Below are 15,872 nucleotides of genomic sequence, written 5' to 3' on the forward strand. Positions count from 1 at the left end.
CAAATTCTACTTGTTTTCGTGACTTACTCGTACCGACCGTATTGCCACTTTTGTTAAGAAGTGGCAATATTATTGGTGAGCTCTGAAATGTTGCCCTTCTAGATGCATAAATTGAAGTTGATATTGTAAGCCAAATGTTGTTTATAAGGCGTTCGTGTTGTAAGTTTATTGTAGATAAAACACGGCACAAAGGCACGCTGTAACTGAACGACTTATTGTAGGTACATAAGTGTACGGCGATGTTAAAGATATGTAAACAGTTTTTCACCTTATTTCATTGTAATAAAACCAAAAATGTATACATATTATTGATAAGAACTGTACAGCTAAGAGTGGGCGTGCTTTATCTGCCATTTTCTCATACGTGACCACAGTTCGAACTTATTTAATGTTGAAGCCTACGTCGGGCAACGTTGCGTGCTCCTATTGTTTAGTTTAGATATTTAGTTCTTGAAGTTAGCCCATTGAGTATCCGACTAAAAAATGTAGTTAGGTACTCGTAACTCGCGGAGTGTCTTTCTTGAACGCGTTTGATGACTTTGATGCATTGACTTATTTTTACGAGTACCTATACTCTACTTTTAAAAACATGCGGATAACGTGCAAGCTCACAATTTGAAGTCGTAAAGTGTACTTTTGGAACAGAGTCAAGGTAGGTACCTATGGTTTTGGTATTGTTTTCTTAAATGCCCGGTATCGTATATTATACTGTAAACTTTCTCTATTAGTGAGGGAAGTTGTGTCACCCAATGTATGGGACTTGCAAATTTTGGTATCAGATGAATTCACTTGGCACAGATGTAGTTACGTAAATCTCTCGCCCGGTAGCCATCCGCCACCCCCTGGTGGATAGGCAGGGGGGCATCCAAAGTTACACGCCGCATATCGGCTTCTATTTACCTACCACCTAGAGTTTGGTATCATTTCCAGATAAATCGGGCATAAGGAATTCATTTTTGGGACATTTAATGTACAGTTTAATAGAAAAAAAAAAATATAGACCCTCAAATCAAAATCGGTTGCTATCTTTTTTATTCAACTATTACTATTATCAGCCGAAACTACAAATGCTAGAAAGTTGAAATATGCACACCAGTTTACATTTATAATGTGTACAAGAGATAAGAAGCGATTTGATAAATTGAACCCCTAAGGGGGTTAAAAAGGGGATGAAAGTTTGTATGGGGTAAATTTTAAGCTAGGAATATCAAACTTCGTTAAAAGATATATTATTGAAATACAAGAAAACTAATTTCAGCGTTTTTGAAAATTCGTCCCCTAAGGTGGCGAAATAGGGGTCGAAAATTTGTATGGAAATCAAATTTTTTACGAGTGTGGGGCTTGAAACTTTGTATATGCATATATTATTAGAATAAAAGAAAAGTAATTTCAGCGTTTTTAAAAATTCATCCTCTAACGGGGTTAAAAAGGAGTTGAAAGCTTGAATCCATTACAAATTACTTTGGCTGGCCTACCTGCCAGGGGGTGGCGGATGTCTACCGGGCTCAATTAGCTTAGCTTTACGTATATTACATCTGTGCTAAGTGAATTCATCCGATACCAAAATTTGCACCTTATGACACTACTTCCCGTACTATATACCTACTGATTGTTTCTCGAAATTGGATGATACCTAAATGATGAAATTCTAATCATAAAATAAAAACCGAACAAAATTAACACAAAAAACCGTCAGACAGTTAAACCTAGAATAAAAGCTAATACTTTTTACCTACTAGTACATTTAATGTTTTTATGTTAATAGCTTCAGGCTGCTTAAACTTTTTGTTGCCACTTGAATAGTGAATTCCTATTTGAGCATACACAAATACTCGTTTGTTCTCCCTTCAAATAATAATTAATAGCTCACTTTTGTCGCCAAGAGTTATAGTTATCGCTCACCCACTTCAGCTTACCTACTGAAGAGGTTTAGATATGTTTTTTTTCTGTTGCGTGCTGTTATGTTTACGTTATTTATTAGTGTTGTTTCTTTTTTGGATTGTTTATTATAAATTTCATTAAAAGGTTAGGTCATTTTAACCCATATATGATGAATACCTACGAATACATATGTATTTATGGTAAAATTTGCTTTCATTTACAAACATGTAACTTAAAAAGCTAAGCTCTTAGTATGATGATATAATGTTGCAGGCAAATTCATTTCTAAGCTAAGGTCTTACTAAAAAAGTACCTAATACATAACACAACACCTAATAAACTAGACCATACAAATTATCAAAATTGAATGCAAAATAAGCTACAGGCAAATAGACAACTCGTGATATGGCAATATATTGTGTAAAAGTTTGGCGAATGTGTAAAAAATATCCATTGTAAACACGATAAAATGTCCATCTAATGAAAATCAATTGATTTTTGTAATGAATGAGAGAAGGTTTTCATAAATAATAGATGTAAACAAAAAACATAGGTAATGTTAAATATATGTTAATATTTAGTATTTAATACGTTAGGCACCTTAACTTCCTGTGCCTTGATGCCTACTGATTTATCATAATAGAGCCAGTGGGAACCATAACCACAACCTTGCTTCCCTCAGTTAGTTATAAACATTGACGCGCGGCGGTCGGACTGGCCGAATACGTCCCTAAATTTAAAAAATTTACAAACTTTAAGTGAAGTGTGCGCACTGGCCATATAATCCCAAATTTAAAAAGTTATGCAGGGAATTGGTGTGTTCTATTTTAGGGCACGTAACAAGCGCGCCAGAGTCAAAGGTGAGTTTTTTTTTCTAGCTCATGAGCTACTGCGAGACGGAGGCTAAAGGTATCAACCTGAACATCGTGAGGCTGAGGTTTAGCGCCCACGACATCGACACCGACAAGGAGATCTGCTCTCCGGTATTCTCCGAGCCTATACATAACATGAGTAAGTTTTTATTCTTTATGCTTAGATCTAGTTTTTTTACTAAGAATAAAAGTTTAAGCTGAGCAGGTAGGTACAGTCACCTGCAATAGTATGTTACTCTTCGAAGGCTGCAAAAATATGTGACACGCTCTTATGGCTCTACAAATAAGATCTTGTCAGATATTTTTGCGGCCTTTGTTGTGTAATATATTATTGCAGGTGACTGTACATCTAAATTATTCGGATTAATATTTATGTAATATTTAATATGTTTCTTCTAATCGACAATGTTTTGATTCCACATTCATTAAAAACAATTATTTTCACAAGCTTTAATTATGCAGTGGGGCGACACTCCTCCTTTCGGGCATTCTCGGTTCCGTTCGGGTCAGCATTGCTCTGAGCAGTTATTAGGGTTGACACAACTTGACGTGCACGACCGCAGATAAGATTATGACTGAATTTTGAAAACCCTAAATAGACAAGGGATAGAAAGGGACAGCATGATTCATCACTGAATGAAATTTAAATCATTGTTTAAGTTTAATGGAATAGAGTTGCTTTTGTTTTGTTTTGTTCGATTTTAAACGGAAACTCATTTCAGAATTCTAATTCTAATACCAAATATTTCAAAGGTTAAAATTGAACCTTCTGTCTATTATTTGCGTTACCTTTAAAAAGTAAGCCCGAATACGGCGGCCGTTTGATCAGAATCGTCCATAATCTGCGCTGAAGTGGCAAAAATAGCTAACCAAGTATATTTGTTGCCGCTTTGTTGATATCCGGAGGTCGAATGATTCACTTCAGATTATTATGTTTAACTGATATATGGTTCAGTAATGTAAACGTCTCGATACCTAATCACAATAATCTGTATTCTGTGTAATTGTTATATTTAATACGACGAAGCAGACAAGAAACTCTAAAGTCGACTGGGCATATGCAGTATTCTGCACTGATGTTTGTTATGGACTATTTGTGAATTGTATATTTAGTTATTCGAAATGGCGGCCTTGTGAATGTTTTTATTTCTCCAATAACGTTGTTTCATCTGCAATTTAAGTGATGTTCTAATAATATGCGAACACCATAAACAAATGCCTAAGCAGACTACATATTAGGCATAGTATATAATATAACGTAATTGGAAGCCGCCTTCCGTGCAAAAAAATTGTTATAACAACAATGGACGCTTGAGAATTTTAGTATTAACTGTATCATACTTTAATAACCGACGTTGGACCTTATGTCGTTGTAATAAGAGTTAGAAATGGTCAAGTTTAGCGACAATGGCAAATTGGTATATGATTTTGGCAACCAGAAGTGCTTCTATTGTAGAAATGCTAGCTTGTACACCGGGTTCTGTGGCTTAATTGGAATCCTGTAAATATAGGTATGTTGAATATCCTGAAAACTGAAATAAATGTCATATACCAAGAAAAAGTGACCAAGGCCTCTAGTGCCCCAGGCTGGAATCGAACCAGCGTCCTCTGCTATCGCGGCAGGTGCCTAAACCACTCGGCCACCGGGTCACCGCATAGGTCAAATTTTCCAAGTGTATGCACTTCTTACTGAAGGCTTATGGCGCCCCCTAGCCATCTCTATGGTAGAACAGTATGGTTCGGACCTTCTAACTGGAGTACTCATGTCATACCGAGTTAGCGAGAGAGATGGCGCTGCCATCAATACTAAAGTATTTGAACAAATTAAATTATGTATGTTTTTATCAAGTAGAAAAACTACTAATTTTTTTTCTTGGTATATGACATTTATTTCAGTTTGTAGTTTATTAGTAGTGTTTCTACTTGATAAAAACAAATAAAAATATTTTTCAGAAATAATTTAATTTGTTCAAATACTTTAGTATCCTGAAAACGTTTAGACAACCTCCTATTGCTCTAAATTTAAAATTCTATGGGCGAAATTGACCCGTAAAAAGTTACTATCCTAATGGTTTTTTTTTAATAATTTATCCGGCTTTGCTACTCTCTCTTTTTCTGGCTACGTAAAAGGCGGATAAGTAATAGTCGAGGTGTATGGTAAATGTCTTTTATCGAGGTTTTCCTAAGAGATTACAGGTAATGGGTACTTATGTTTTTAAAGGGCCCGTTTTAAGGCCTGTGCACACCGGACGCGTATGCGTAGACGTGCGCGTTGTATTGTACAGATCCTTATAAGAGACGGCACACCGCTGGCGTGGCGTGTACGTGTGTACGGCTCAAAAGTTTTAGTGCATGCAGCCCGTACGCTCTGGCCATAATCGCTTTTCACCAGGCGGTTCGTGTCGTTGTTTGCCACCATTGTAATAAATCTTGTTAATATTGTGTTGTTAATTTATTTCCAGAGAGCGCAGCAACCAACGACCTGAAGATATGCCGTATAAGCAAGTTCTACGGCCGTCCAAAAGGCGGCGAGGACGTTTACATTCTAGTGGAAAAAGTCAACAAGAGTAAGTGAACGTTTATTTTTATTACCCGTAACTCATTTATGAAAGAAACAAATTCTTTTTAAAGATGTGCCCTTTTTGTTAATCTTATAGTTAAAACATTTCACGAACGTTCATACATACTTGATCTTAAAGTCTAATTTTGGGTAAACCTGATCGCCGTCGGTTTATGGACCTTTCACAGTGCACATTTTTTATAACCCTTTTTATAAGAAACAAATAAGTGTTCACTTTTTAAAACCACGCAACTATTAGGGTAATGATAATGAATGGTAGTGATTGTTATTATTATAACTCATTCATAAGATGACACGTGCAGTGGCCAGATGTCAAATAAAGTACTTATACATTATTGCGAAACGGTTTAAGACTTATTGTCACTCGGACTTCACACAAATGGGGATCGGTAATTTAATGGCACTGTCATAAACCAATATTTTAAGCTTAGCAAAGTACTTTTCACCACACCAGCTCGTAAAGGTTCTCTTTATTCGTCAAAAACTGATGAAAAAGTTGCACTTTAAATCCACAAGGGTGGCAAAGTACATATGTATTTAAAAGCGAATTTTGAGTTGTTTCCTCATGGTGGCTGGTGGAATAGACTTTTTAGTGATGATTTTGTGTTTCCCTAGGTAGCAGTTTCTGAGTTTCGTTAACCTTTTCGTGCCTTGAAACCCTGGTGACGCTCAATATTCCATTTTTCGAATCACTTTTGGAACCTTTTGGAATCTTTCACTTGCTCGGGTATCAATATTAGCTTGAGGAGTTAAACAATAAACAACAACTTTGCCCCATTGTAAAACTAATAACTATTGAATGTTAATATTTTAATTTGATTTCATTGGTATCAAAATATTTAGTTAATGATTGCCAGCTTTAATCCTTAAAATATTTATCAATTTGATAATTTAATCTCTCATTAATAATTTAGAAATTTTATAATATAATGACTTAATCTGAAGATTAATATGAATTAATTAACAAATCACACTGAACACAAGTTCAGCCGCAGTATACCTACAAAGGTATGTTTAGTAAAGAGTAGGTAGGTATTACATTTTGATTCTTTATAGAAAAACGGTCGATATACATTGAAACGTTACTCGCTGACTTAGACTTTTTTTTAAATCGGTAATTCACTTTCACCCACCAGGTGAATAAAGGCACATTGTGTACTAAACTCGCACTAAACATTTAATCAATGTGTAAACAGGCCCTAAGTCCAAAAGCTCCCGTACTGAAGCATTTTAGAGTTTTATTATAAATTCGTTTTTGTAGTGATCTGATTAATTTGATGATAATATTTATTACTAATTTAGTTGTTACTCGTAAACCAAACAATACCACAAAATAAATAATAGTACTAGGTACGGAAGACTCACTCTCTAACAAAAGTAACAAAACGCGTCTGTTACTATCAGCACAGATATGGCCGCTAGGTGGCGATAGCGCCACGCGCGGCTTATGGCTTTCCCCAAAATTGGGGTGGAACGGATGTACTTTTAGCTACCTGTAGCAAAGCGACGAAATCGCGGAGTGAGCCACGCCTGACAATACTGCAAAACTCGTAATGTAGATTATGGATTGCGGATTTTATTGAACTGCTATTATTACAAAATATGATGTAAACAGCTCATTTGTGTACAAACAAGGCACGTACGTTTGTTCTAATATTGCAGTTTTTAATTTTTTATAGGTTTAACAATTTAAGTGTAGCTTTTAGCAAACAGACCAATACAGAATTTCCTTACTATACACAGTTAAAAGATACCTTTTTATAAATATTTAAAGAAACCCGAGGAGAGGATTTCTTTCAATATTTATGTATAAAGTAAGGTACCTAGGTACTAGGTACCTAGTACGAGTCCTAAATGTTTTCTAGTCAATTCTATAATTTGATGAAATTATCTGTTATGAACAATTTTAATTACTAAAATTATCCATCAAATATCAACCTTCTCCGCACGCAACACGACTCACGTTGCTACGTCAGTTTTTGTACATTTCATTTAAAGAGCTTTTTTGCGCCAGGGACCCTATATTTCCTACTTTGTAAAAAAGTTAAGTAGTCTCGATACTTGAAGCCCTAATTCCAATCTTCTCTTAGGTTCTTTGAATTATGACTGACGAGCTTTGAGACTGTGGTAAAGTTTATTTTATTATTTTTAAGACATTTTTGATTTGTATCTATTAAATAATATTATGTAAATATGAATGACGATCATAATATAAATTCATGTAGATTAGTCTAGCATAATTTATAATGTAATTTCATATTAGAAGAATAAATATTTAAGTCTAAATCATGTTTCACTCCATACTTAGGAGCATCATCTGCGTCGACGCGCGCTCCCGATGATGCTCCTCGATATGGAGTGAAACATGTTGAGCAATCTCGATGTGCCTTACGGAAGTTTTGTTATTAAACTTATTGAAATGATTGATTTTGTTTCCAGAAAACATCGAGATCCGCTTTGTGGAGCGAAATGAAAATAATGAAGAGGTTTGGTCGGCCAAAGCGCACTTTCTTCAGAGTGACGTTCACCACCAATACGCTATCGTGTTCAGGTAAGTGCCAGTTGTTGGCCTTAAAACTGATCCTTCTCATCTAGGCAACATAGCTCATAGTTCAAGCAAAAATTACAGTTGAGTGACTGTGTAAAAATAGCTGTCCGGAGTATTAAGATCAACTTAAATATGCACTGTGGGGTATGACCAAACGTTGATTAAAGTGCTTGTACGTTTTATTTCCTAGCATAGGTTTTATGTTGTGTACTATTCACATTCAGCTTCTTTTGTTACGATGTATGAACTTTTTAAAAGCGTCAAGAGTAGGGTTTGCACGACGGATCCGAAATGTATGGGAAGATCCGCGGATCCGGATCCAGATCCGGATAATTTCATACGTTTTTTACTGGCAAAGTTGGCTTGCCTCTAGAGTAAAATTCGCTTATCACAGTGATGCTAATCCGCAAGCCACTCTGGTATGTAAGCGAGACAGCGATATGCACGTATGAAGCACAACAAAATCTCCTGCTCACACTCGCACACCGGAAGAGCATGTGAAGACCGCTTGCGAAATGTTTTGTGTTCAGGACACCAGCGTACAAGAACCAGGAGATAACGTCCGACGTGAAGGTGTCAGTGGAGCTAGTGAGGCCTTCCGACGGCCGCTGCAGCGACCCCAAGGAGTTCACGTATCGGGCAGACCCGCTCACCAACAAGACCAAGAAGAGGAAGTACAACACGCAGTCGCCTTTTGGTTCCTTTAGCAGCACTAGCTCTTTAGGTAACACCGACTCCAGTTTATATCGGTAGGAAAGTATAGTGTAAACTCCTTCCTTTGATGAAGCGAAAATGTTGTTGAAAATGGCGTAGATGTTGGCTAACTTTAGTTACTTTTCATACCATAAAATACCTTCTTTTGTCACTCAATATAAAAAAAAACCCATAACGCAATGAGGTCCTTTGAAAATCGATATATGTGCCATTTTCAACCAAAAGGGTATTGTCGATTGTCAATAAGGCGCTATTTCTATACACGGTGAAACATGAGGAAACCGAATAATTTTAACAGCGTATTCCTGATCATATTTAGAGACAAAAATGCCCTATAAACTTTTTTGAAATTCGCATAGTTTCAGAGTTATTACCAATTTAAAAAAAAAACAAGTTTTTATTGTTACATAGTGTAATACGCCTTTTTAATGGCGATGTTGCTACTATGGGACGTAGTCTAAATATCCTTATTGATAGATGTCAAAAAGTGACAAGTAACACTTTGCAAAAACTAGGTTTTACGAAAAAAAAAAAGTAAAATTCCATTTTAAGTGACAAGTTTACTAATAACATTTACTTTTTATGTACAAATACATAAGAAAACAAAACAAAAAAAATATTTTTTTTGGCGAAATTGACCTAAACTCATATTATTATTTTTTCCTTCTTTTGACCTCAGAAATGCGTGGTTAAAATCTTTTGCATTCCTCGTGAGCACCTTGTATAGCTTCAATTTGAAATCAACCTTATTGACAACCGGCAATGTGGTACCTTTTGTGGTCACATATAGAGATTACACACCACGTTATACGTAAACATAATTGATATTTTTTTGTCTTTGTTATAGGATCAATAAAAAGTATTGGTTTACCGGCCACCGTTATGGAGTTAAATGTAAGTACGAAACGAACACGTTATGATTACTTTTGTTTTTTAATTTATATTTAATTATTTTTGTTTCAACTTTATTTTTAGCAACAACCACAAAAATCAAGTCCAGAAAACGATTTTACTTACCACCTAATGATGCCTAATGCCGTAAGTATTAACAAAAATATATTTACTTCACTAAATAAATTAACATATATTTATGGTTATATCGATACCATACTGGCTTTCTACGAAAATAACAATAACTAACAATGTTTGATCACACAATTGCAAGTCCATATCTCAAAAAACAATGAAACATGTATGTAGTATTTATGTATGTAGCATGTATTTTATTTTATAAGTAATATTATTTATGTATTTTATTTACTTTTGGGCGTTTTGGTTAGTTTACTTTCAAAATGTTACTGTGCATTCCGTAAGTTTGTCTATCTAATTTGAATTCTCCCCTCATCAACTCGAAGGTTAGCTGGAAGAGATCCCTTACAGGGATAAGTTCGCCTTTGTACCTTTATTTCTGTAAATATTATGTAAACCTGTGTTGTGTATAATAAAGTGATTACTACTACCAAAAAGAATAGATAGTATAGAGAGGTCCTGTTATTGTAAATTTTGTAGTCACAGTAAATTTACTGCCATCTTTCGACACACGACTAAAACTCAAAATGAAAACGTATAAAATTATCAAAAAAAATATATATATATGTATAAATGATTTTATTATTTTTATATCATTTTGATTAATGTTCATTCACTGATATCTATGTGTTAAAATTGTTAAATATGAAACGGTGTCGTCTCGTCATCTAGCCGAGTATGAGTATAGGCTAAAGGTGTGTGTGGCATCTATCCGAGAATGACTTTTTCTTGATTTCCGAGGCACGTTTTTTTTCTTAGACTTTATTCATCTTATACGAAGTTACATATATCTTTGCTACTACTACTACTAGGTACATATATTGAAATGCGATAATTACCCCTATTTATGGAAAACGACCAAACCAAATTATTTTATTAAATATTTTGATTTGTAAATTAATTTAGTATTAAGCAGAAACGTCTGCGAACGATGCTATTAAGCTTAGAAACAAATTAAATTTTGATTTGTGTTTTTATCAGTTCATCATTCACCACTATATTATGTTGAAATGAACTTTATCATTCTTTGACTTGGTAAAAAAAAACAACGGCTAGCACTCCGGGAGTGTCGGCAGAAGTGAAAACTCAATGACATTGTAACAGTTTTTCGATCAGGTCACGTGACCTGTCGCGAGTTTAACATTTTTTCCCCATCACAAAAGTGCACAGCGCCGCTAAAGAAGTTTTCACTTCAAAAATGGCGGCTTTATTCCCGTTAAAGGAACATAATGACGCCTAAAACTATCTACATTTGTTTTAGGTACCCGTAATGATGGAAACCCAAACGACCGCTGACTTGGGCGACGCACTAATGGGGATGGCGTGTGACCAAGAACAAAGCCAAAACCCTTTGCAACTGCACTGTACCGTCAGCCCTATGATGCCACAGGCAGACCCGCCTACGATTAGCTTAAACTCTACGGAGTTTGCAAACCTTCTGCGAGCTGATTTAGAACCAGAACAGAGGGAAGATTTCACCGGTTAGTACACAAGCCAGAATAAAAATAATATGGTGTCAAAAAGAAGTTATGTATATACAGAACGAAGTCACAGGCGTCACAGCCTTTTGCAAGTGCACTGTAACCCAATCCCATGATGCCGCATGTAGACCCGCTCTCAATCAGACAATTTCACACGGCAAATACTATCTTTTTTACGTATCATCTATAACACTGCGCCAACCCGAGCTATCCAATCAAAACAATTTGAAAATTGTTATTCACTTTTTCTTTCTGAATCAAAAAAATCGGTTGCTTACAGCATTTTGCCAGCAGTACATGACTCCATCAATGACCGAGTTCATGCAAGACCGATTGGAAGCAGACTCAGGACGCGGAAAGGTTAGTTTACCAATATAAATGCAGTGGTGTTTTTACTACACTAATTATCTTTGATCAATATTTATAATGTATACACATTTCAGCCTACACTCCAACGCAAAACGCAAGTACAACAAGGCGACCGTTCGCAAGTAAAGACCCACAATATAATGGACAAGTCCAGCGAATACACCGCCGTCTACTCGCCCGAACACGGATTGGAGGTTAAGAAAGTAAATATAAACAACGGGAAGAAATAAGCAATGAAGCTTGTTTCATCCGGACACCTTAAACGGACTGAGATTTTTGGATGTGCATTAGTGGTTTCCATAACTTAATCTTTTTGGTTGCTTGCACGTTCCGAAGCATTGTTTTTGGTGTTTAGTTTTATGTTTATGGGTGTATTTCGTTTAGTGATTCTGTCTCGTCATCCAAGAGACATCATTGACACAGATGGAATTAATGTTGTTTAGTTGGATTTTTTTAAGATGACCGACGTGACTTTTAAGTATTTCTTAACCCTTTGAGCGTGAAAGCCGTCAACTAACGCGCGCGGCTATATTATCATTATGTCATCTTATATAATTCTAACTTTAAATAACACGTTGCACTAGCATGCTTACTTAGTATTGTCGTATAGAAGCCAAAAGATGCATGTTGGTTTATAATTCGTTGTTTTTTAGCATTAGAAAGAACTTCAAAGAAGTAAGCTTGTGGTTCCAAATCGGGCATTTTTTTTGCGGTAAAAGTATTGACCATGGCTACAAACGATAATTCCATTATTATTAACAATGAAAGAGCCCGATAAAACTGCACGCTTACTTTAGATGAGTTCTTTCTAATGCTAAAAAAACGGAAGTATAATATTAAAATATTATAAAACTATGGTTTTAAATACTAACCCAGAGAGATGGCCAAGAGGGATTTCAAAACACGAACTCAACAAAAGTTTGATTTGTGGCTATTAATATCTACTGATGACGACCGGTCTGGCCTAGTGGGTAGTGACCCTGTCTGCGAAGCCGATGGTCCTGGGTTCGAATCCCGGTGGGCATTTATTTGTGAGATGAACACAGATATTTGTTCCTGAGTCATGGTTGTTTCCTATGTATATAAGTATGTATTTATCTATACAACAAGTATTTTTATCTGTGTAAGATGTCCCCAATATTTATTTATTTACTACAGAGTGTTTTATATTTCAGTTAGTAAGAGAGATCTGCGAACACATTCGGAACAAGTCTGCTTTCAAGAAGCCAGTGGTGAAAGAAAAACTTGAGCGACTGTTTGCGATGCGCCTTTCCAACGGAGACACGTGAGTACAACTTGCTTTTTTATTCACAAGTTGGGACAGTAAGTCCAATTGTCTATGAAACAACTGACAAAATTGTAGGTATATTAAATGCGAGCTTGACTGCCATTACCAGGGGTCGGCAAACTTTTAAGAAGTTTAGTCAATAGGGAATATTACGCGAAACTCTGCGTAGGGGGCGCCACTCCCACCATCACATCACAATCTGGGGGTCTACCGCGAAAGAAGAAAATCTAAATTTGAAATCTAACCTCTCTATCACTCTTGCATATTCGAGCGATAAAGAGGCAGATAACTAAATTTCGATTTTCTTGTTTCCCGGTAGGCCCTTGTTTACAAACCGCCTTGATGCGTCAATGTCATATTTTATTGTCTGTGAAAACTTGTCAAAAAACAGTTTAAGTGTGCCTTTTTTGAAATCTTATATAAGGGGCTATTCATAAATTACGTCGTTTCAAATTAGGGGGGGGGGTCTGGACATAGCATGACGTAGGAGGAAACAGGGTCATTAGAAGCATGATTTTTGGATGACTAGGGGGGGGGGGGGGGTGTCAAAAATCGATGACGTATAATTTATTTGCAGCCTCTAACGCAAATGCTGTTTTCCTTGGTCTTAGAACACTCAAGTATTAATCTTTCGGTGGAGCCGCAAATGCACAGCGTTCAATTATCTATGAAAATTGGTATTTACCATACTAGCTGTCTATCTACCTACTGTCCCTACTATATATTTATATTATTACTAGTAGTTCGCCCCGAACTGAGAACTCGCAGTTAACCAAAAATTATTATAGAGCGATTGACTTGACTTTGTTGCACCTGGTTAGGTATCGTATAGTGCGACATAAAATAGTAGAAAATAAATGAGAGCACCACTTTCTACGTAACTGTCACATTTTTGACGTAAAATGCTTACACATGGCAACAATTTAGTATGGACATTTTTGAGTTCCATTTTATTCAATTTCTACTATTTCATGTCGCACTATAGGCGGCAATGGATCAAAAATCGCTTGGATTTATTGCAAGGTCTGTGGAGCCCTTGACTGATAGATTTAAGCAAATACTATGTATAATATATAGGACAAAGAGAGCCCTCTCGTGGAACTTTTTTGCATCCATTTTGAAGTGACATCTGTAATTCTTAACCAGAAATATCAACGTCAATATCAGGGGGGGGAGAGGCATAAATAGCGTCTAAGTATGTTGCGAACGTAAAAAAACTTTGAAGAAAGGCTTCAGGATATTTATTAATACACGAAAACAGATTAGATACTTTTAAATTGACTGTTGATGTAAATAAATTACCTATCATACACGGCTGGAATAACACACAATTGACCACGAAACACAATTACACGCAGCAGGTTGTGAATCTACCCGCCATAATCTTTCTAATTTTTTGGTAATAAACATGGTCTAATAAAACATGGTCTTCCATTCCCAGAGTTACACGGGCCTACGTCACAATAACATTGCCACTTTATTTCAACATAACATGTTACATGGGTACATTATACCTATGGTTAATAAGTTAAAATATTTCTTTATAATTTTATAATTTTCATTTATATGTATTTTAGCTTAAATTTTACAATAACACGTCATTTTTAATTACTCGTTAGCAATATCTTCCGATTCACGAAAGAAATTTCAGACTTTCGGGTAATTCTGTTTATACTACTGGCAACACAGGATAGCGCTGTGCACATTTGACAATTCGGATCTAGATAACTTCATGCCCTGACCGTCATCCTTGTCGAACGCGTGTTAATTGTTATTTCCTTCTCGCTCAGTGTCAGCAGTCGCAGTGTTTTCCAAACTTTTCACGTCGTAAGCTTGGTAATTAATGTGTAACTGTGAATTAGTTTTTTAAACGTTTGTCTTGTATAGATAAATAAAGTTTAATTTAATACATTAGATTTGTTTTATTTTAATATGTTTCTAAATGAATAACTTAAAATTAATGCCGTTAAAATAATTTTCACCGTTGGTTAAAATTCTCCCACATTTCAAAGTTTGAGAACCTGTAAACAGCATGATGACGTAGGCGCGTGTCAGTTAGGTCATACGCGAATCTCGGAATGGAGTACCAGGCGGAGTATATTATTATACCATGGTAATAAAGTTCTCAGCAACTGTGATGGCGTATGAAAACTTTGTTTCTTTTAACATTGTAAAACTGAAAGTATTTTTATTTATCTGAATTATGTCGTAGTACAGACAATAAATGGGGTGCTATAATATTTTGAGTTTTATTTAACAAAATTGTTTTTTTGTGACAATCGCCTCCATGGCAACGATGGCTATAAATAATCTGTTCTAACAGATGTTTTTTTGTTTGATTCATGCCTTAGATACAAGACCTTTAAGACGTTCTGACGAAATAAAGTGAAGCCATATTAAAAAAAAAGTTTAGCGTTAAGTAATATAGATGTCGCTATTTTTTCGAATAAAGTGCTTTATATACGACTGTCCCTCCCCTAGATTTAAGTCATCATAGAAATCATAGAGATTAAAATAAACTGTATCTGTGCTAAGCCGAAATATTTCCTGTCAAATGTCAAATACCTATATTATGTTTATATTATTTTATTTTTATCTTGCTAATTATTTCAAAAAGGTAAATTTAAAAACGATATTATAAAAGTGCAAACCGCGCACTTTCATTTGATATTAAATTCGACCATGTTTTTTGCAAATAAAATGACCAGAATAGCTAGGCCCCTCACAAACAGCTTTTTGGCCTTCTAAGCTCTTCTACCTCAATAATCCCTTAATCGAGCCTGCTCATAATTTAATGACTAAAATATAATGCCCTCAACTACACGTTTACCCAATTTCATTTAAATTAGAACAAATTTACTTAAGTTCTTGAGTATCAAATTATCTTCTGACAGTTCAGCTTAAAAACATCGAAATGCCGGGACGTGCCGCTAGCCAGCCGCGTGATCCAAGTCGAATGTAAGAACTTCGCTCGGTCGTTCGATAAGTAAATGCGAAAGTAACTTTTCTTACCTAATCACGCTTAAACTGCTGAACAGATTTAGATGAAATTTGATATGAAGATAGTTTGAGACCCGGGGACGAACATAGGATGATTTTTTTCAATCAT

The 15,872-nt window shown here is 35.6% G+C and overlaps 1 protein-coding gene across 1 annotated transcript in view; it reads left to right on the top strand.

Moving 5' to 3' along the window:
* The window catches only part of LOC134792179 (nuclear factor NF-kappa-B p100 subunit), a 36,648-nt gene that overhangs the window by 14,003 nt on the left and 6,773 nt on the right, over positions 1-15,872 (top strand). Inside the window, exons 5-14 of the mRNA XM_063763419.1 lie at positions 2,760-2,892; positions 5,216-5,320; positions 7,774-7,885; positions 8,413-8,606; positions 9,444-9,490; positions 9,572-9,634; positions 10,887-11,106; positions 11,387-11,466; positions 11,550-11,678; positions 12,651-12,760. Of these exons, the coding sequence (XP_063619489.1) occupies positions 2,760-2,892; positions 5,216-5,320; positions 7,774-7,885; positions 8,413-8,606; positions 9,444-9,490; positions 9,572-9,634; positions 10,887-11,106; positions 11,387-11,466; positions 11,550-11,678; positions 12,651-12,760 (1,193 nt within the window). The remainder of the gene's footprint in view (positions 1-2,759; positions 2,893-5,215; positions 5,321-7,773; positions 7,886-8,412; positions 8,607-9,443; positions 9,491-9,571; positions 9,635-10,886; positions 11,107-11,386; positions 11,467-11,549; positions 11,679-12,650; positions 12,761-15,872) is intronic.

This window comes from Cydia splendana, chromosome 7 (genome assembly GCF_910591565.1).
Source record: "Cydia splendana chromosome 7, ilCydSple1.2, whole genome shotgun sequence".
Classification (NCBI taxonomy): Eukaryota; Metazoa; Arthropoda; class Insecta; order Lepidoptera; family Tortricidae; genus Cydia; species Cydia splendana.